General features: G+C 43.0%; 1 protein-coding gene across 2 annotated transcripts; it reads left to right on the forward strand.

Moving 5' to 3' along the window:
- Window positions 1-146: 146 nt before the first annotated feature.
- smim24 (small integral membrane protein 24) lies at window positions 147-21,271 on the forward strand. 2 transcript variants are annotated; one of them, XM_048560060.1, is made up of 5 exons: window positions 147-272; window positions 13,899-14,019; window positions 15,875-15,922; window positions 16,565-16,612; window positions 20,046-21,261. In XM_048560060.1, the coding sequence occupies exons 1-5, from the start codon at window positions 209-211 to the stop codon at window positions 20,110-20,112; spliced, it is 348 nt and encodes a 115-aa protein (XP_048416017.1). In that variant the 5' UTR covers window positions 147-208; the 3' UTR covers window positions 20,113-21,261. The 2 variants fall into 2 exon arrangements, with proteins under 2 accessions (XP_048416017.1, XP_048416018.1); XM_048560061.1 differs by lacking the exon at window positions 16,565-16,612 and having other exon boundaries at window positions 20,046-21,271.
- The last annotated feature ends 576 nt before the right edge of the window (window positions 21,272-21,847 follow it).

A 21,847-nucleotide genomic window follows, 5' to 3' on the forward strand; every position in this document is an offset into this window, starting at 1 on the left:
GTTGCAAGCATTTTTCCAGAAGTCAATATCTTTTCAAATGACTGAGTAGTTGTAAACATTTATGCAATTTATTAATGCAATGGCAGATGACTAACTGAAATATCAACTACGCAACTCAGTACTTTGATCCTCTAGCTGCCCTAAGATCAGAACATTGCAGTCAATTGCATTCATTTTCGAGCAGCTGTGTAGGAAACAGCTGAAGAAAATGGCTTTTCATTGCAGAGTCTTCCTTGCTTTACTTTTAATTAATGCAGTATATGCACAGGCTGGTAAGTGTTCTCTTCTCATTTGTTTGTACTCTTGAGGTGCAACTCCACTTGAAAAAGAGAAATTATCTGAAGGAAAAGACACAATACAAGGTCTCAAAAATCGCTTTAGCAGTGATCCATCTTCTTTGAAAGTGAAACCACCTGTTTGTCTCATCCATAGCTGGCTGCTTTCCTCTAGTTTACTGAAATGAAAGATGGATTTGGGGAATGAATCTTGCTGAAATATTTGATATGTCAGAAGAGTGAAAGGCCATTGTTTTGAACATTTGTACACAGGAAACTAACAAGGCTTTGGTTTTCCTATTTCCATTCGTAGCAAAATGGCTTGAAACTTTGTACCATCAATAATTGAGAAAGCTTGCTGTAGTTGTGTGTTTATGTTTTATTACTGTCACTGTTTGTGCTTAGTCTGTTGATTGCTGCAAGGAAATAGAGCATTATCCTGATTGTGCTTGGTTACTATGGATAGAACTATTGTCATTTACATTTAGAGTGCTTTGTCAAGTGAGACTCGTTGCACTGGGTCCGCTGCGCAACTTCCCTCATGTAATCTTCCCCTCTTCATCTCATTAATTACATAATTTGGTTCTTAGAGTCATAGAGATATACAGCAGGGCAACAGATCCTTTAGTCCAACTCTTCCGTGCCAACCAGATATCCTATTTAAATCTAGGCTCATTTGTGAGCATTCGGCCCATATTCCTCTAAGCCCTTCCTATTCATATACCCATCCGGATGTCTTTCAAATATTGCAATTGTAACAGCCTCCACCACTTCCTCTGGCAGCTCATTCCATACACACACTATTCTCAGCATGAAAATGTTGTATATCTTACCCCTCTCACCTTAAACCTATGCTGAGATAACAAAGTGTGGCGCTGGATGAACACAGCAGGCCAAGCAGCATCTTAGGAGCACAAAAGCTGACATTTTGGGCCGAGACCCTTCATCAAAACCTATGCCCCCTAGTTTTGAATTCCCTCATCCTGGGGAAAAGACCTTGCCTGTTTACCCTATCCATGCCCGTCGTGATTTTAAAGACCTCTATAAGTTCACCCCTCAGCCTCCAATGCTCAGGAAAAATAGCCACGGCCTATTCAGCCTCCCTATAGATCAAACCCACCAACCCTGGCAACATGCTCGTAAATCTTTTCTGAGCCCTTTCTGGTTTCATGACATCTTTCCTACAGAGGGAGGCCAGAATTGCATGCAATACTCCAAACATGGCCTAACCAATGTCTGGTACAGCTGCAACATGACCTCCCACCTCCTATACTCGATGCACTGACCAATAAAGGCAAGCATACCAAACTTGGGCGTCTTCTTTGGGGAAATGGCAGGAGAGCTGGAATCACTCACAACTGTCAGGATCATTTGTCTTTCTTGCCTCTGCTGCCATATTTAAAGACAAGGGTATACCACTTTTGAATGTTGCATGCCAAGAACGGACCCTCACACCCAACAAATGCAAGAGGAAAGGAAAGGTTGCTTCCGGCTTTGTAAACAGGGACCTGAAAGTGTTGATGGGCAGGGTTATGGCGATAGGGCAGTCTTTTTTTTTGATTCACTAGGAGACTGTAGCAGCAGTCCATGCCAGCCTGGTTACATATTGCGGCTCAGGCCACTGTTATGCCATGAGTGAAAATGAATGTCATGCAGCATCGAAGGTAGATTAAAGGTTGGCTCTGTTCCACAAAGGTATGTGTCACCATCTTCTCTCAGCTACCTCACTCTCATAAGGCCACCACTCACTCTAACACTGTCCCTGCACACACATGTCTCACAAAGATTCATGGAAGGCAACTTCGCATTACATGTATCATGCCTGTTCCATGGCTCTCACCCAACTCATCTTGTCAAACTATTCACTCTTCCTGCATTCTTCACTTTCTCTTTACTCACCGGGGACACCTCTCAACTTCTCCTGCTTTTCCGCACCACTAACTCATCTTCTACTCACTTCCATTAAATTCAATCTTTCCTTTAATCTCATTGTAGGAAATATTGACTGACAGGACCCTGATTGAGCCACCTGTAATCCCGAGACTTCATGCACTCGACCTGCAGTTGACTCTGACCTAATCCCTGAACTGCAAGGACATGGATCCCAGACTCTTGTCGGGCTAAGTGCCGGAATGACAGTGGCCAACCCTCTGGATGGCAATTGGATAAGCCACTCGACTGAATGTGGCAGTAGCCCACCACTGACTGCAGTATCTTTAGCCCGACGAAACAGTTCTCCTCTTTAACATTTACAAATGGCATTTGCTTGAAGCACAAGCAAATTGTTTACTGCATAAACGCCTGGCACATGCTGCAAGTCTGATATTGTGGTCGGTAACTGTGGATTATGCAGAGGCATTGTTTTTAAGAAGCAGTTGCCTGTTGGTTGCAAGCTGCTCTGATTTACATGTCAGAAATTTGTATGTCTGGTTTCTCAGTGAAGGAGAGGAGAATTCGTAGTGGCATTTGAATAAGGCTTTTAATGAGATGCAAATGCATGGAATTAAGGTATTTAGTGCTGGTTGGCCAGATTCTAATATTGCCATTTTGGGTTGAGGGGTCAATCTGGAAATTGTTCTCAATGTCAAGAATCTGATCTAGTCATTCTCACCATATTTTCCCACATTTCCCATTGTTACTCAAGCGAGGAAGGTTCTACTCTTTGGGTTTTCCTGTTATGCATATTTCATAATCCTTGTGTGGGTACAGAAATAATATCTTATTGGAAAGGTATCCCCAGAAGAGAGGTTATGATCCTGCATTGAGGGGATCTGATTATAGGGTTAAGGTGGCAGTTTACATGAACGGTCTATTGTATAAGGCAATGCTTCTGAATAAGTTACCGTACACATTGCACTCCACTCTGCTCTAATCAAATCACACAGTATTTGGCAGGAGCCATTTGAGGTATGCACATGTACCCAAAGGGAACAGATATATTCTTTACAGCTCCTGAAGGTCCTTTGTAATTATTCCTAGCAAGTTAACATAAACTGTACTTACTGCTATCTAAAAGTCCACTAAAAGTGGAAGTTTCTGCTGATTTCTAGATACACTTCCACTTCTCAGAAATATAATTCCCAACTAGCACCCAATCTTACTTGGTCTTCCATTATAAAATTCCCCCTAAAATATGTTGATTTGACTTACTGTAGTGTCTGGTATTGTGCTTCTAACTAATGCACAGAAGATGAAGAGTGGTGGAAATTTAACTTAGTGACACAACTGAAATTAAAATGATTCTGATACTTCATAGAATCCCTACAGTGTGGATTCAGACCATTTGGCCCATTGAGTCCACACCAAACCTCTGAAGAGCATCCCTCCCAGATCCACAGCCGCATCCTATCTCTGTAACCCTGCATTACCCATTGCAAATTCACCTAGCCTGCACATCCCTGGACGCTATGGCAATTTGGCATGTCTGAGCAACCTAAATTGCACATTTGTGGGAGGAAACCAGACCACTCAGAGGAAACCCACGTAAGACATGGGGAGAATGGCAAACTCCACTCAGATGTTTGCTTGAGGGTGGAGTCACCCTGGATGCCTACTGCTGTGAGGCAGCAGTGCTAACCACTGAGCCACTGTGCCACCTACTTGACTGGAAATTACTTATTTCTCACTGTAAATATGTCGTTCTATTGATAGGTGGAAGAAGTGATTCTTTGCTCCCTCAATGCTGTCTATTCTCTTGAAAAGCAACATGTAGATAAAGCTTGAAAATTCTTACTGAAGTGTTACAAACCAACTCTGTTATGTGGCTTTCTTATGGAAATTAAACTTCCTCCAATGTAAAATAGTTCTGATATGCTTTAAGTCTAGTAACTATGGAATCAGCGTTTCCCCTAACCTTTCTGTTCAGATGGATTTCTGCAATGCTAAGTACACATTACCCTTAGCTATGGTATATTTTGTGGTTGCTCTATACCGTAGCGTCCACTGCAAGATTTTATTACCGGACCGGTGCTAGGTGGGTGAAGGATCAGGGTGGCAGATGGGTGATAGTATAGGGGTACCTTCCTGCTATCTGAGAGGTTAGGTAGTAGGTGGTGAGGGTTAGGATGGCAAATGCATGAGGGTGTAGGCAGTTGGGTACCAGGTGGCTGAGAGGTTAAGATGTCAGGTAGGTGAGGCCGGTAGTGCACCAGAGAGAGGGCTAGTGTGTAAGATAAGTGGGTGAGTGTTTAGGGTATAGAACATAGAACATAGAACATAGAACAGTACAGCACAGAACAGGCCCTTCAGCCCACAATGTTGTGCCGACCATTGATCCTCATGGATGCACCCTCAAATTTCTGTGACCATATGCATGTCCAGCAGTCTCTTAAATGACCCCAATGACCTTGCTTCCACAACTGCTGCTGGCAACGCATTCCATGCTCTCACAACTCTCTGCGTAAAGAACCTGCCTCTGACATCCCCTCTATACTTTCCACCAACCAGCTTAAAACTATGACCCCTCGTGCTAGCCATTTCTGCCCTGGGAAATAGTCTCTGGCTATCAACTCTATCTATGCCTCTCATTATCTTGTATACCTCAATTAGGTCCCCTCTCCTCCTCCTTTTCTCCAATGAAAAGAGACCGAGCTCAGTCAACCTCTCTTCATAAGATAAGCCCTCCAGTCCAGGCAGCATCCTGGTAAACCTCCTCTGAACCCTCTCCAAAGCATCCACATCTTTCCTATAATAGGGCGCCCAGAACTGGACGCAGTATTCCAAGTGCGGTCTAACCAAAGTTTTATAGAGCTGCAACAAGATCTCACGACTCTTAAACTCAATCCCCCTGTTAATGAAAGCCAAAACACCATATGCTTTCTTAACAACCCTGTCCACTTGGGTGGCCATTTTAAGGGATCTATGTATCTGCACACCAAGATCCCTCTGTTCCTCCACGCTGCCAAGAATCCTATCCTTAATCCTGTACTCAGTTTTCAAATTCGACCTTCCAAAATGCATCACCTCGCATTTATCCAGGTTGAACTCCATCTGCCACCTCTCAGCCCATCTCTGCATCCTGTCAATGTCCCGCTGCAGCCTACAACAGCCCTCTACACTGTCAACGACACCTCCGACCTTTGTGTCGTCTGCAAACTTGCTGACCCATCCTTCAATTCCCTCGTCCAAGTCATTAATAAAAATTACAAACAGTAGAGGCCCAAGGACAGAGCCCTGTGGAACCCCACTCACCACTGACTTCCAGGCAGAATATTTTCCTTCTACTACCACTCGCTGTCTTCTGTTGGCCAGCCAATTCTGTATCCAAGCAGCTAAGTTCCCCTGTATCCCATTCCTCCTGACCTTCTGAATGAGCCTTCCATGGGGAACCTTATCAAATGCCTTACTGAAGTCCATATACACCACATCCACAGCTTGACCCTCATCAACCTTACTAGTCAGGTATGTTGGGTGTTGTTCTGGGTAAGTGTCAGGTCTGCTGTCAGATTGTGGGAGCAGCACTGAGTCTGATTGGGGTTGGGCCATGGGCTAGATAATTGACCCAAGGAATTACAATTTCCATGTTCCAACATATCCCCATAGTCAGCTGTTTTGACACAGTCCCAAGACACAACTCCTATCCACACTGCTACAATGATAATCTCCCCATTGGAATTTCTGTGCCAATATTGCATCCTGTCATTTCTACAGCATATTTCTGTGTAATATTCTTGGAAGCACTGCTGAGAATTGAATTAGAATGGAAAAATCAAACTAATCAGTGTGAATAACTTTATCTTTTGGAATCCTGTTAATACACTGTTACAGGAAGTTGCTTAAAGTTGTTTCCTGCAATATTGCAAGTCAGCAGGACAACAGATGTTTGTTTCATCAGGCTGGGATGAATTAGGATTCAGGTACTAGGTGAAAAGTACATGTTCAAACATTATCAATTTCGAAGTGTTACAAAGATAGTAGGGAGAATCTGAGATAACAAAGTGTAGAGCTGGATAAACACAGCAGGCCCAGCAGCATTAGAGGAGCAGGAAAGCTGACATTTTGGGTCTAGACCCTTCTTCAGAAGGGTCTCTGAAGAAGTGTCTAGATCAGAAACATCAGCTTTCCTGCTCCTCTAATGCTGCTGGGCCTGCTGTGTTCATCCAGCTCTCCATCTTGTTACCATCAATTTAGAAGTGATGGTTTGCAATCCTTGTACTGTGACATACATTTCTGATACATTCTTGCATCTTGGAAAATTACTTGTTGAACATTACCTACCCTCTGGTCAGCTAATCAACACAGAAGAACAAAGGCATCATAGACATGGACAAATTTGCCTCTAAGCCATATACAGACCTGACTTGAAACTGTTTTCGTGTGTCTTCACTGACATTGACTCAAAAAACTGGTAGTCTCACCCTAACAGCATCATCGATACATTCACACCATTAGGATTGTAATAACTCAAGACAGCAGCATTTCATCAACTTTTCAAAAACTGTTAGGGGTGAGGAATAAATGTTGGCCCTGCCAGGGTCAATCACATCCCATGAATGAGTAAAAAGAGGGCAATTTGTGTAATCATTATTTGGAATGTAACCCAGCCGAACAACTATTCACCAAGATATTGTTTTGCTATTCCAGAATTTGTTTAATGTCAACCATAATTGTATTTTATAAATATGTATTTTAAATAGCAACAATTTTCATTTTTGTTATCTTTTTCTTTCCAATTACACTCTTTAACTATCTCAAATGGCAGAAGCTGGTAATGAACCAAAATAGAAAAACGCCATGTTTATAGAAAACTTCTGAATACTTTTTGGGAGCAGGTATAATTACGAGAGTTTGATTTACTAATGATCCAATTACGATTTAGCAACTGTATAACTGGTAAATTATTGAAGCAAGAATAGATGAATTTTCTTGATACAAATGGGTAAATTAATTTACAGCAAATGATACCGAGAGCAATAGCATTGCCTGCATAAAATCTAATACAAGCCTCACTTTTAGCCTTGTAAACAATTTATAAGTGGTGCTTTAGCCTATATAAAGTTGAATCATTTTATGTATTTAGTTTTGTTTGGTTTATCACTGTATAATTTGTATTGATATTAATCACCATATCCATTCTGAGAGAAGAAATAACATGAAAGAATAGTGCTGGTTAAGGGGTATTAGCACAGGTTTCTGAATCTCAACAGTCGTCCAGTTCGCGGGCAATTCTAAAAATAAATATATAATTCGACGTTACTTTCTCCATGGCAAGACAGTGGCAAATTCAGAGTCAACTTGCCAACCCCTTTCTCCTGCAATATAAATGTTTGCAGTTATTTGGAATTTGGCACTGCTGGGTTGTCCTGATGTCCACAAGATGAAAAGCTTCGTTAACTGGTCTTCCTTTTCAGCAATTCTCTAGTTTAGCACTACTAGCTAAACCCAGCTAAGTATCCTTGTTGTTTCCTCCATTATATACAAATCAATGGGTAAATTCTGCACAGATAATAACCACTGAAAATACTTAATGCATATACTGCATTATTGGCCAATGACATGAACAAAGACAACTTCTATCACTCAGATAATAAAATGTGAGGCTGGATGAACACAGCAGGCCAAGCAGCATCTCAGGAGCACAAAAGCTGACGTTTCGGGCCTAGACCCTTCATCAGAGAGGGGGATGGGGGGAGGGAACTGGAATAAATAGGGAGAGAGGGGGAGGCGGACCGAAGATGGAGAGTAAAGAAGATAGGTGGAGAAGGTGTGGGTGGGGAGGTAGGGAGGGGATAGGTCAGTCCAGGGAAGACGGACAGGTCAAGGAGGTGGGATGAGGTTAGTAGGTAGCTGGGGGTGCGGCTTGGGGTGGGAGGAAGGGATGGGTGAGAGGAAGAACCGGTTAGGGAGGCAGAGACAGGTTGGACTGGTTTTGGGATGCAGTGGGTGGGGGGGAAGAGCTGGGCTGGTTGTGTGGTGCAGTGGGGGGAGGGGATGAACTGGGCTGGTTTAGGGATGCAGTGGGGGAAGGGGAGATTTTGAAACTGGTGAAGTCCACATTGATACCATATGGCTGCAGGGTTCCCAGGCGGAATATGAGTTGCTGTTCCTGCAACCTTCGGGTGGCATCATTGTGGCAGTGCAGGAGGCCCATGATGGACATGTCATCAAGAGAATGGGAGGGGGAGTGGAAATGGTTTGCGACTGGGAGGTGCAGTTGTTTGTTGCGAACTGAGCGGAGGTGTTCTGCAAAGCGGTCCCCAAGCCTCCGCTTGGTTTCCCCAATGTAGAGAAAGCCGCACCGGGTACAGTGGATGCAGTATACCACATTGGCAGATGTGCAGGTGAACCTCTGCTTAATGTGGAATGTCATCTTGGGGCCTGGGATGGGGGTGAGGGAGGAGGTGTGGGGACAAGTGTAGCATTTCCTGCGGTTGCAACCGCAGGAAATGCTACACTTGTCCCCACACCTGCAACCGCAGGAAATGCTACACTTGTCCCCACACCTGCAACCGCAGGAAATGCTACACTTGTCCCCACACCTGCAACCGCAGGAAATGCTACACTTGTCCCCACACCTCCTCCCTCACCCCCATCCCAGGCCCCAAGATGACATTCCACATTAAGCAGAGGTTCACCTGCACATCTGCCAATGTGGTATACTGCATCCACTGTACCCGGTGCGGCTTTCTCTACATTGGGGAAACCAAGCGGAGGCTTGGGGACCGCTTTGCAGAACACCTCCGCTCAGTTCGCAACAAACAACTGCACCTCCCAGTCGCAAACCATTTCCACTCCCCCTCCCATTCTCTTGATGACATGTCCATCATGGGCCTCCTGCACTGCCACAATGATGCCACCCGAAGGTTGCAGGAACAGCAACTCATATTCCGCCTGGGAACCCTGCAGCCATATGGTATCAATGTGGACTTCACCAGTTTCAAAATCTCCCCTTCCCCCACTGCATCCCTAAACCAGCCCAGTTCATCCCCTCCCCCCACTGCACCACACAACCAGCCCAGCTCTTCCCCCCCACCCACTGCATCCCAAAACCAGTCCAACCTGTCTCTGCCTCCCTAACCGGTTCTTCCTCTCACCCATCCCTTCCTCCCACCCCAAGCCGCACCCCCAGCTACCTACTAACCTCATCCCACCTCCTTGACCTGTCCGTCTTCCCTGGACTGACCTATCCCCTCCCTACCTCCCCACCCACACCTTCTCCACCTATCTTCTTTACTCTCCATCTTCGGTCCGCCTCCCCCTCTCTCCCTATTTATTCCAGTTCCCTCCCCCCATCCCCCTCTCTGATGAAGGGTCTAGGCCCGAAACGTCAGCTTTTGTGCTCCTGAGATGCTGCTTGGCCTGCTGTGTTCATCCAGCCTCACATTTTATTATCTTGGAATCTCCAGCATCTGCAGTTCCCATTATCTCTGATTCTATCACTCAGACTTCTGTTCACCAAGTGGTAGAAATGCAGTTAAACTGCTATCTTTCTCTATAAGTAATAATGACAACAAAAAGATTGAAATGTTCAAACTAGTCAATGATCCATTTTGGCCTCCTCTTGAGATGCCCAAGTGCAGAGATGCCAGTGCCAGCTAATTTGATTCAGACCATATGAGATCAAAATTTGATTAAATGCATTGGCTACAGCAAAACTATGGGTGTGACAATATTGCAGCTATAGCACTGATATTTTGTGCTCCAGTACCAGCCACACCCATTATCACCCTGTTTCAGTACAGCTAAAGAACTTAGCATGTGATAATGTTGAATTTTGATGTGCTGACAAGAAAAAAAAACAAGACAAATCCAATCTGGCTCATATCGCTGCTTCATCAGTCTATCCTGAGAAAAGTGGTAGAATGTATTACCAAAACTCAGCCTGGACTTCACCAAGTACCCTCACCTTCAGACATCATTTCAGTTTTGATCTAAATATGGACAAAAGAGCTGAATTCCGGAGATGAGCTAAGAGTGGCTGCCTTGAAATCAAAGCAACATTTAACTGACAGCAGCATCAAGAAGGCCCAGCAAATTGAAATCAATGGGAATACACCCTCATTGGAGACATACTTAGCAAAAAGTAAGATAGTCATGGTTGTTGGAGGCCACTCACTACAGTTCCAGACCTGGCAGCAGGAATTCCTCAGCATGGATTTTTGCCTAAGTCAACCTGTTCAGAGTTGCTATTATATAGGTGGGGCAGGGACTTGAACCATGTCTCCTAGTCTAGGGGCAGAGACACTACATTTTGCTGTGAAAGTCCTAGCACTTCAAGATAGCATCCTAGACCAAACCAGCCTTAGCTGTTTCTTCAATGACCTTCCCTTCATCATAAGTCAGCTGTGGGAATGCTTGCTAATAATTACACGGTGTTCAGGGCATTCACAACTTCTCAAACACCTCAGCATTGTGTACCCGTCCACAGGAAGACTGGAAAATGTTCAGGCACAGACGAGTGTGTGGCAATTAATATCCATGATTTTTAAAAAGTGCCAGTCAATGAAATGCTTCAACAAGAGAGAATCTAACCTTTTTTTTGTTTAACAGCATAAACATCACTGAATTTCCAATATCGGCATCCTGGGTGGGAATTATTAGTTATATAAATAGTGTGGTTACATGAGCAGGGTGGGGAATTCTAACTCGTGTCATGGCCCCATAAAAATCTGCCCATGATCTCCAAGGTCACTGGTAGTAGTAATTCAGAGACACTATCGGTGTTCTGGGGACATAGGTTTGAATTTCACCATGTCAGATGATGAAATATGAATTAAACAAAACTCTCAAATAAGGAGCTGGTCTAATGGTGACCATGGTAACGACTGTTAGTTGTTGTAAAAAACATCTGCCACGTGCTACCTAAAGGTATCAAAGCAACTGCAACAGACTGGACTGTGATCACTTGTGACTACAAAGTTAACCAAGGGATAACTGTCTCCCCGCTTAACAGCAACCCAATCCACAGATTATGTGTCAAACTACAAGGACATAATTTTGAGGCTTACATAAGACAGTGTTAAAGAGCCAGTTTCAACTACACTGGAGTGGACTGATCGAAGTGAACACTCTGGTTTTATCAGCCTGGGTGTGAGTGTTAGTGTGTTGTGATACTTGCAGCTGAAGAATTACTCTCCATATCACCAACAAGGCAGCAGAGTGGGGTTCCCATGTCGGAGCTCATTCACTCTATCCATTTTTACTTCTTTTGCTTTTTAATTATTTTTAACTTTTAAAGAAATTTTAAAGAACTTTTAAAACTTACTCAGATAGGAACATTGGAGGCAACTCCCAGTCTGGAGGTTGTCATGGGGAGCCGACTCCAGGAGTGGAGTTCATCGCAGGGAGGCGAGCCAATTTGCAGACTGGAGGCGAGGCCTGGAGTTTGGACGCCAGGCGTGGTCTGGAGATTTGGCCTGTTGCCATGTGGAGGCTAAATTCTAGCACGGACCTGGGTAGAACATCAGTAAATTGGTTACTTTTCCCCCGCTTGTTGTTCTTATGCTGGACTTTTTAGTTATTGCTTTTTCTATTTTATACCAAACACCTAAGTAATTGTACCTCGGTAGCTAGTGTCTAAGATGGTGCTGTAAGTGGCAACAGTGCAAAATTTTCACTGCAATCGTTTAAGTGCACTTGACAACAAAACCAATTCAATTATCTCTGTGTCACAGGCAAAAACCCTTCTCTAACAACAAGTACTGCATAATAGTTCAAAAAAAGAAACACATAATACCCTGATAGTTATAATTAAACCAGAGGCCCAAAGGCATCAGAAATTCATCCAAATTACAGAGCCACGAATCTCAAACATTGACTGTTCAGCTGTTCAATATCAACATTGCTAGTAGTCTCTACTGTGACGTCTGCAACATTCAATGGTCTGCTCTTTGCAAACAATGCAGAGAATGATCTGTGTATAATCTTTTATTTCTTTTTAGACCTACCTCTTATTTCTAACCTGTGCACATGTTAGCATTGCTAATTTTTCTCACGTTTAGTCATTAAAAGACTCACTTGTTTTGTTAGATCAAGAAGGCCTGATTAAACTTGCTCCACTTAAAACATAAATTCATTTGCATCTGGTTGCGAAGCATGCACAAGGTAAGGAATGTTTTCTTAATTAATACTGTTGCAACCAACTGAAGGTGGATAAAGAAGGAAAGCCAATTCGTCGTCCCATCCAGCAGTCTAGTTGTGCATTTTAGAACTGTAAGGAATTGGGAACGTGTGATCATCATAACAGTTAAATAGCTGAATTAAGCAGACAATTCTGAAATGTACAAGACTGCAATCACCTGAAAAGAAAGATAGTTATCCCTTTGGGTGTAAACTGTTCACCTTAGCTTGAAAGCATTATCTGTCCTTTTCCCTTTCAAATACTGAGTAATCTGTAGTGGATCCTCAGTGTATTTTCGATTGTTGTATCAAATCTCCAAATCTGTAGATACTTGGTTTCATCTTAAAAATCACAGATAATTTAACAGAATTAGCTTGTTCTTACCTGCTTGAATTAGATGTGCACAGCTTCTATCAAGCATGTTACTTAACCAGGCAACATATACTCTACATGGCTTGAGGTATATAATGCAATAAAATGGTATTCAAAGTAAGTTAAAACAATATGACTTTAAGAAAGAGTTGGATGTAGCACTTGGGGCTAAAGGGATCAAAATATATGGGGAGGTAGGAAAGCCGGAATAGGATATTGAATAGGATGATCAACTATGATCGTAATTAATGTTGGAGCAGGTTTGAAGGGCTGAATGACCTATTTTCTATGTATTGCCTGGATCTTTCATTAATTGCTACCCGTTGTCTGATTGCCAAGCTTTTGCCTGCCTGGCTGTTGCTTTGCATTTCTTGTTGGGTCCTTTGAGCCTAGCTTCGCTAGAAATGCAGAGAGCAGTCACCCTTGAAGAACAGCATTGCAGCACTGTAGTGTCAGGAGGAAGATAAAACATGCACCCCTCTCTTACAGTACTAGCTACTGTTGTGCAAGTAGAATGATCCAATCTGAATGTTAAGGAACAATAAGTGGATGAATGAGTGAATAGGTAGGTTGGTAGTATTGGTAGGTGGGTAGATTAAGGGAATGGGGTGTCAGTTGGGTAAGCTTATAGGCAAGTAAGATGTCAATTGGGTGAAATGAGTCAGTGAGTCGACACTTTGGGGCTAATCAGGTCTGGTTGAGGGGGTAAGTTAGACAGATAGGCTGGGGGTAGTATCATCAAGGGGAGATCAGTTTGGAACAGAGAGTTAAGAGGTCAGAAGTGGTGTGGTCGAGAGGGTTAGTCGGGTGATATACTCAAGGGGTCCGGGAGGGTGTATTCCTGGAGTCAAGGGAAAATCAGGGGGTCAGCACAAGTGATTTGGTGTCAGCTGTGTTGTCAGTCAGGGCTTAGACCAGTGTCGAACACTTCCTGGTAACTGTTCAGTTAAGTACATCAGAACCATCTTGAGTCTCCGAGTCAGGGATTCGAAGTTCCAGGGCAATTTCCATGGATGCTAGTGCATCAAAATTTCTCTGGCATCCCTAGTTGTATCTTGTGCTATGCACCTGAGATTTAGCCTTTGCCTGCAACAATACAGAAAAGGTGAAACTGAACATTTGTCTTTTGGGACACATTTCTTACCCTATAAGCAAGTATCTTAAATCTTCTTTGACCTTTCCTTCTTTCACAGTTGCAGCAAAAGCAGCCACCAATGGATCGTGGCAGCCTTGGATAGTTGGACTCACTGCCGTTACTGTGTTCATTTTCATCATCTTTGTCCTGTTGATAATGAACAGGGTTTTTTGTACAAAGTAAGTCAACAGAGCTATACCGAGTATTCATGTGTTATTATCAAATATCACAAATCAGTATGAATTAAGATTGAAATTCTATGAAAAAAGAGGCAGTTATTTAAAAAGGCCAGCGGACAAAGTCTTGACTCCTCAGATTTTTGATGATGGAGTTATTTTCTTTTGATTCCTCCCACTTCTGACAAAACAAAGGGGTGGCTGTGGGCATCCCCATGTGCCCGAGCTATGCCTACCTCCTTGTAGGACAGCTCCTCGTCAACAACTACACCAGTACCATCCCTCATCTCTTTCTCAACGACACTGATGACTGTATCAGTGCTGCATCATGCACATGTGAGGAGATTGAGCAGTTCATCAACTTCACCAACACCTTCCACTGTGCCCTCAAATTCACCTGGACCATTTCTGACACCTTCCTCCCCTTCCTGGACCTCTCTGTCTCCATCTCCAGAAAATGAATCACCACTGACAATCATTTCGAACCCATCGACTCCCACAGCCACCTCAACTACACCTCCTCTAAACCACCCTCCTGCAAAAACGCTATCCAATACTTTAAATTCCGCTGCCTTCATTGCATCTGCTCCCAGGATGAGGCATTTTACTTCACGACGTTCTAGATATCATCCTACTGGACTGGTCTGGAATTTCCTCTCCTCTGTAATTGAGAATGCCCTCAATTGCATCTCCTGAATATCCCGCATATATCCTCAAATCCCTCCCCCAGCAACGATAAGCATACAGTTCTCTTTGTACTCAGGTACCACACCACCAAACTCTGAATCCAACATACCCTCCTCTGACATTTCTCCAACAATCAGATCCCACCAACAAAATGATATTTTCTTCCACACTCCTGTCTGAATTCAACAGGGAATGTTGATTCTGCGACTATCTCGACAGCTCTATACTCCCCACTAACTTCTCCACCACACTCGGTACCTTTCCCTGCACCCACAGGAGATGTTACACCTGCCCCTACACCTGCCCTGGCTTCCCACATCTGCAGTCCTTACTGTCTCCAATTCAATGTTTATAACTGTTATTCTGCAGTTTGGCAAATAATTGTCAAGGACTTGACTTTGGGCAGGATATCAATACTCAAGACAGACCAACCATTTCTAGAAAAGATAGATATTTCAAAAACCCCAGAAAGCATATGACATAGGAGATTGATCCTCAATGTATGACAGCCCAAACAGAAGGTCAAATGTGCTCCCAATTGAAATGGCTCAATTCCTATCCACATCTACAGGGATAGGCTGATTTGAATGCATGTGAACCAAACCAATGGAAGAACAGATGCTGAACAAGGGCCCACAATGATGAAATAATTCAGCTGCAACTCAGCTACCAGTGAAACCAATGATTAATTTTCATCATCTGGATGTGTGATGAGCCTTTATTGGTTACTCTAGGACTAAAGATCTACAGCACTCACTATGGAAGTGAGGAGGTCTGGAAATATCACTAAGTGAGGCAAGATGCAGTGAAATAGTTGAGAGACAAGTTTTACCATTTATTTCCCCTAGGGTCGCTTCTAAATGGGAGAAAGTCTCATTGTGGGATGGAGATTTCCATTGTTAGAAATTCGCACAGCAAACGCCTTGATCTTGATTGAAGTTTGGGATCAAAGTGTTCTGTGGGAAGTTTAGTTTGATCCCTGCTTCATTGATTTAATTTATTCTGCAGGTAAATTATAATCAATACTGGATGCAGGCTTGTAAATGCTGACTTATCCTGAAATCAAAAGAAAATCAATGAGTGCAAGATCTGGAGTATAATCTTTAACAATGTATTTTGGACGGCATTGGAAGGACTGTTGCATTGTAGTGACCCATGTTACTTTTTATAGGAATGACAAACATCATCAGCCTGACATGGAATTATCCCCTGATGATAGGTATGTACTTTGTTTGTCATACAAACATTCTATTTTTTTAACAAAAATTGAATGAACACTAATAATTTGTACAATTTCTAATATTCCGTCCAAAATCACAGCAACAATGTAAGTAAACTAAAGTTTATGCTGAGTTATTGTTATTTTATTGTGTCAAGGAGACTTCAGGATGCAATGCTAGATCAGTCAGAAATGCAATATCGATACACAATCTCATTCGAATGTGCCTTCACTGGAGAGGTGGTGACATTTAATTTACTCTAAAGTGCCAGGCTATCCTTACTGAAGCTCACTGGATGTTGGCACAGGATGGCAGGAGCTAATTAGTCACCCAAAATTCGGGTTCTGCCTCATTCACCCACCCATACTAAAAATAATCGTCTATACTCTAGCAAATCATTATCAAAGGGTTTGAATTTGGGTCAGAACCCAGAGGAAGCGGTAACAAAAACTCAAACTAACCGGACATTTCAATGAAGGCTTGATGGCTCAAAATCTCCAGAAAGCGTTAATGCTACCATAACCTAAGGTCAGAAGAAAATTAATAGGTGCAAGATCTTTGGTACAATCCCTAACAATGTACCGTAGACACTGGTGGAAGGAGTGTTACGGCAGTACTGATCCAAGCGTGACTTTCTTTAGGAATAAGAATCAGGAGGACTCTGACAGCAATCGATCTGCTTGTGATGGGTAAGTGTTTTTTTTGTCCTACAAACATTTGTTACTTTTCACAGAATGGCGGTTATTTTGAGTGAAAAATATTGATTTATTCAAATTCTATTATTTCTTCCAAAATCACAGCAAAAATATGTATAAACTAAAGTTTAATTTGAGCTATTGTTGTTTCATTGTATTCAGGAGATTTTTGGATATAATACTCAACCAGTCAGAAAGTCAATGTTTGTACTCAGTCTCATTCAAATGAGTTCTCACTTGAGAAGTGGTGACATTTAAATTGCCGTTAAGGCAGGGTTCTCCTTGCTGAAGCTCATTACATGTTGGCACAGGATGGCCAGAGCTAATTAGTCACCCAAAACTCAGAACCTGAACTCGCCACAACCATACCCATTGTCTCTGCCTGCTTCTTACCCATCAAACTCATTCCTTCCTACCTCGGCTCAATTCTTTTCCCTTTGGTCCAGGAACTCCCGACCAACATTTTTGACAAAAATCACGCACTCCACCTTTTCCAAAACCTTTCATTCCCCAGCCCCCAATACATTATCTTCACCTTGGGTCTACAGTCCCTTTACACCTGTATCCCCCTCATGGAGGCTGTAAAAGCCCTCTGCTTGTTGCTCTCCCACAGACCCAACCAAACCCCTCCACTGACCCTCTCATTTGCTTGGCAGAACTGGTCCTCACCCACAACAACTTTTCCTTTGATTCCTTCCACTTCCTACAAACCTAAGGAGTGGCTGTGGGCATTCCCATGTGCCTGAGCTATGCCTACCTCCTTGTAGGACTTGTGTAACAGCTCCTCGTCAACAACTACACCAGCACCATCCCTCATCTCTTTCTCCACTAAATTAATGACTATCGGTGCTGTATCATGTTCATGTGAGGAGATTGAGCAGTTCATCAACTTCACCAACACCTTCCACTGTGCCCTCAAATTCACCTGGACCATTTCTGACACCTTCCTCCCCTTCCTGGGCCTCTCTGTCTCCATCTCCAGAAAATGACTCACTATTGACATCCATTTCAATCCCACCAACTCCCACAGCCAACTCAACTACACCTCCTCTAAACCACCCTCCTGCAAAAACGCTGTCCGATGCTTTCAATTCCGCTGCCGTCGTCGCATCTGCTCCCAGGATAAGGCGTTTTACTTCAGGACATTCCAGGTATCACCCTACTGGACTAGACTGGAATTTCCTCTCCTTTGTAATTAAGAATGTCCTCAATTGCATCTCCTCCATTTCCCACACATTCCCACAAATCCCCTACCCCAGCAACAATAAGCATACAGTTCCCTTTGTACTCAGGTACCACACCACCAACCTCTGAATCCAACACATCCTCCTCTGAGTGATAATGGGAACTGCAGATGCTGGAGAATCCAAGATAACAAAGTGTGGAGCTGGATGGACACAGCAGGCCAAGCAGCATCTCAGGAGCACAAAAGCTGATGCTTCAGGCCTAGACACTTCATCAGAGAGGGGGATGGGGAGAGGAAACTGGAATAAATAGGGAGAGAGGGGGAGGCGGACTGAAGATGGAGAGAAAAGAAGAAGGGTGGAGAGGAGAGTATAGGTGAGGAGGTAGGGAGGGGATAGGTCAGTCCAGGGAAGATGGACAGGTCTAGGAGGCGGGATGAGGTGGAAGGTATGAAATGGAGGTGCGGCTTGAGGTGGGAGGAAGGGATGGGTGAGAGGAAGAACAGGTTAGGGAGGCAGAGACAGGCTGGACTGGTTTTGGGATGCAGTGGGGGGAGGGGACGAGCTGGGCTGGTTGTGTGGTGCAGTGGGGGGAAGGGACGAACTGGGCTGGTTTAGGGATGCAGTTGGGGAAGGGGAGATTTTGAAGCTTGTGAAGTCCACATTGATACCATTAGGCTGCAGGGTTCCCAGGCGGAATATGAGTTGCTGTTCCTGCAACCTTCGGGTGGCATCATTGTGGCACTGCAGGAGGCCCAGGATGGACATGTCGTCTGAGGAATGGGAGGGGGAGTTAAAATGGTTCGCGACTGGGAGGTGCAGTTGTTTGTTGCAAACCAAGTGGAGGTGTTCTGCAAAGCACATCTGCCAATGTGGTATATTGTATCCACTGTACCCGGTGTGGCTTCCTCTACCTTGGGGAACCAAGCGGAGGCTTGGGGACCGCTTTGCAGAACACCTCCGCTCGGTTCGCAACAAACATTGTAAAATGTTCTAACTAGGACCCTCCTAGCCATTGAAAGGTCGAGGATGCAATGTGACTTTTCTCCTTTCCTTTTGTGGGATTTGACGATGATAGACACATAAATACTCTGCGTAAATCTGCCCAATTCCCAGCAGGCCGTAAAATCCCTCGGAGATTTTCAAGTAGTGATTTACCACCATTCTTCAAAGTTTCGTGAAGAATTCCTTCAAATCTGAGAGTTTTGTTGCTCTTTGTCTGGTTGATTGTGGTCATTCTTTCCTCCACCAGTTTGGTTTGATGAGCTGATGCTGATATACATAATGATAATATCATGCACCTGGCTCTGAAGCATTCTGACCACTGATCCAGAATAGATTCCTTGTCAGTGTGTACTGTCTGACCATAACACTCGAAAGGGTGATTTTGTTTTGATACACTGTCTCGTGCATAGACAGATTTCAGGGCTTCCTTGAAGCCTTTTATGTCACCACTGTCAGTGTACGGATTAGTCTTTTCCTCAAAGTGTGATCCACCAGTCATTTTGGATGTTCCTCAGTTTATGTTAAAGTATGCTATACTCTTAATGGTTAGCTAACTTTGTCTCTTGGCTAGTCAGCTGAGCCAAATGAGTCTGACGAACTGACCTCTTTATCGCCAGCACATTTTGGACTTGGTCATCATCATCAAACCAGTCCCTGTTCTTCTTATTGCTGAGTCCAATGATCTTACTGGATGTATCCAGTACAGCAGCTTTGATGTGTTCCCAGAATTCTCCTGGAACGGAGTTAGTCATGAGATCAGAGTGTTCTAGACGATTCGTAACATTGTTTGATATCCATCTCTGTAAAGTCAATTTTACAAGGTGCTGACTTGAAAGACTTTGATGGGTTGTCTCTATTTCTGTTCTCAGGCTGGGCCTGGAATGAAAGTTCAGCTTTAACTGAATGAGCAGTTGTCTGCACCACAGCCAGAACAGGGCATGTCTCAAGACTGCAGGATGTCGTTTAGGCCACACTGAAGTGCCAGGATGTAGTCTAATAGATGCCAATATTTAGAGCATAGTCTTGAGTGATATTTTTGTTGAAAAAAGATCTTGGTTACAGATAGCTTTATGAGCCACAGAACTTGACTTTCAGAGTGTCTGCTTTTGTTGCTTAGGGAAATACCACGGAAGTTCCAAGACAACTAATGAGTGAATTTCATGTGTGCTATGTTATTGTTAAATTGAAAGCATGTGTAAAATTTGGTTTTCTAATTTTCGTATGCATCTTGATTATAGAACACCAGCAGCCAATGCATATTCCAACCTAGTAATCATTGAGGATGAGAAAAGGACAAGCCTATAAAGCACTCCAACTGGAAGCTCATGCACAACTTCAATATTGTCTTTATTTTCCGCCCGAATATAGAGTGATTACTTAGTAGCTGAAAGCTGTAATCTGTTGTAATGCAATACAGAGACTATGGTTGTGCACTTCTTAAGGGCAACTAGAGATCGGCTATAAATATAGATCAGCCAGAAATGCCCATGCCTATTGGTTGAATAAGATAAAAACGTGATGATTAAATTGTGATCATTTAAGATTTTTGCAACTTATGAAAATATAATTTGCTACATGTAAGGTATTAGTGCATTTTTCTGCAAGAATTGGGAAATATATAGAATTGTATAAAAGATCATCAATAAATAATAATGGAAACCTCTTCATTTCTCACTTGAAACTTCCAATGTGATGTCTGTTTGGGTATTACACAGATGTGAATCCTTTATGTATATCAACGAGTCCCAACAGGTTGGTAAATGAAACAGCTTACTTTCAAAAGTTAAACCAAGGCTATCCTGCTGGTAGCAGGATCACATAGTGATATAATACATTCTCTGCTTCTGTTTTTAGGAAGGGTGATAACTCCACCATTTAACTCTATTCATGTTAAAATCCTTCTGTGTGTAACTGCTATGCTTTTCGTCTTTGTCATTTTGGCCTTATTGCTCATACAGAAATTTCACAGGTTCAGATTTAAGATCATAATAATACAATAAGAGAGACAGAAGCAATGCGACATCTTGAGCCTGACCTACTCTTAATACAATCTCAAAATTGTTACAGTGCTGAAGAGGCCATTCGGCCTATTGCGTCTATATTGGCTCTCTGGATGAGTATAAGGGCTTAGTACCATTCTCCTGCACTTTTCCTATAGGCCTGCTTGTTATTTCAATCTAAATAATCATCTAATATCCTTTTGGATGTGCCCATTGAATCTGCCTTCATTCTATTTCCAGGCTGTGCATTCCAGACCCAAACCACCAGCTGCGTGCAGAGGTTGTTTTCTCACATTACGTTTATTCCTTTTGCAAATCATTTTTATTCTGCGTTCTGTTATGGGAAGAACAGTCTCTCCTTATTTGCTCTGTCCATAATTCTCATGATTTTGAAAACTTTGTACAAATCTTCTCATTGCCTATTCCTCTCCAAGAAAACAGTGTAAAATTAGCGAGTTTACTTTTGTAATTAAAGTTTCTCATTTCTGGAATCATCTTGCAAACCTCCTTTGTACTTTTTTTAAAAGATTCATATCCTTCCTAAAATATGGTGCCTAGAACTGCGCAGAATACTCCGGCTCAGGTCTAACTACTGTCTCATATAATTTCAGAATAACCTCTCTGCTCTTGTACTCTATGCTCCAATTAATAAAGCCCAGATTCTATATACTTATTAATTATGTTTGCACTTGTCCTGCCATCTTTAATGACTTATACACAAATACACCAGATCGCTGTGCTCCTGTACAACTTTTAGAGTAGTACATTTTATTTAATTTTGTCTCTTCATGTTCTTTTGAACAAAATATATCACCTCACATTTCTCTGCCTTGAGCTTTGTCTACCACCTGTACGCCCACAAACTTTAGAATTGTCTTGTGCAGTTCAAGATCTGGACCATTTATTAATCAGTCGAAACAAGTGTTTCAAAATCCTATAGAGCTTCACAGTCACTGGGACAAAATCCTAGCACATGGACTGCAGGACTTTAAGAAGGAAGCACCTTCTCAAGGGGAACTAGGGATAGGCAATAAATGCTA

The sequence above is a fragment of the Stegostoma tigrinum genome, chromosome 30 (assembly GCF_030684315.1).
Source record: "Stegostoma tigrinum isolate sSteTig4 chromosome 30, sSteTig4.hap1, whole genome shotgun sequence".
NCBI classification, from domain to species: Eukaryota; Metazoa; Chordata; class Chondrichthyes; order Orectolobiformes; family Stegostomatidae; genus Stegostoma; species Stegostoma tigrinum.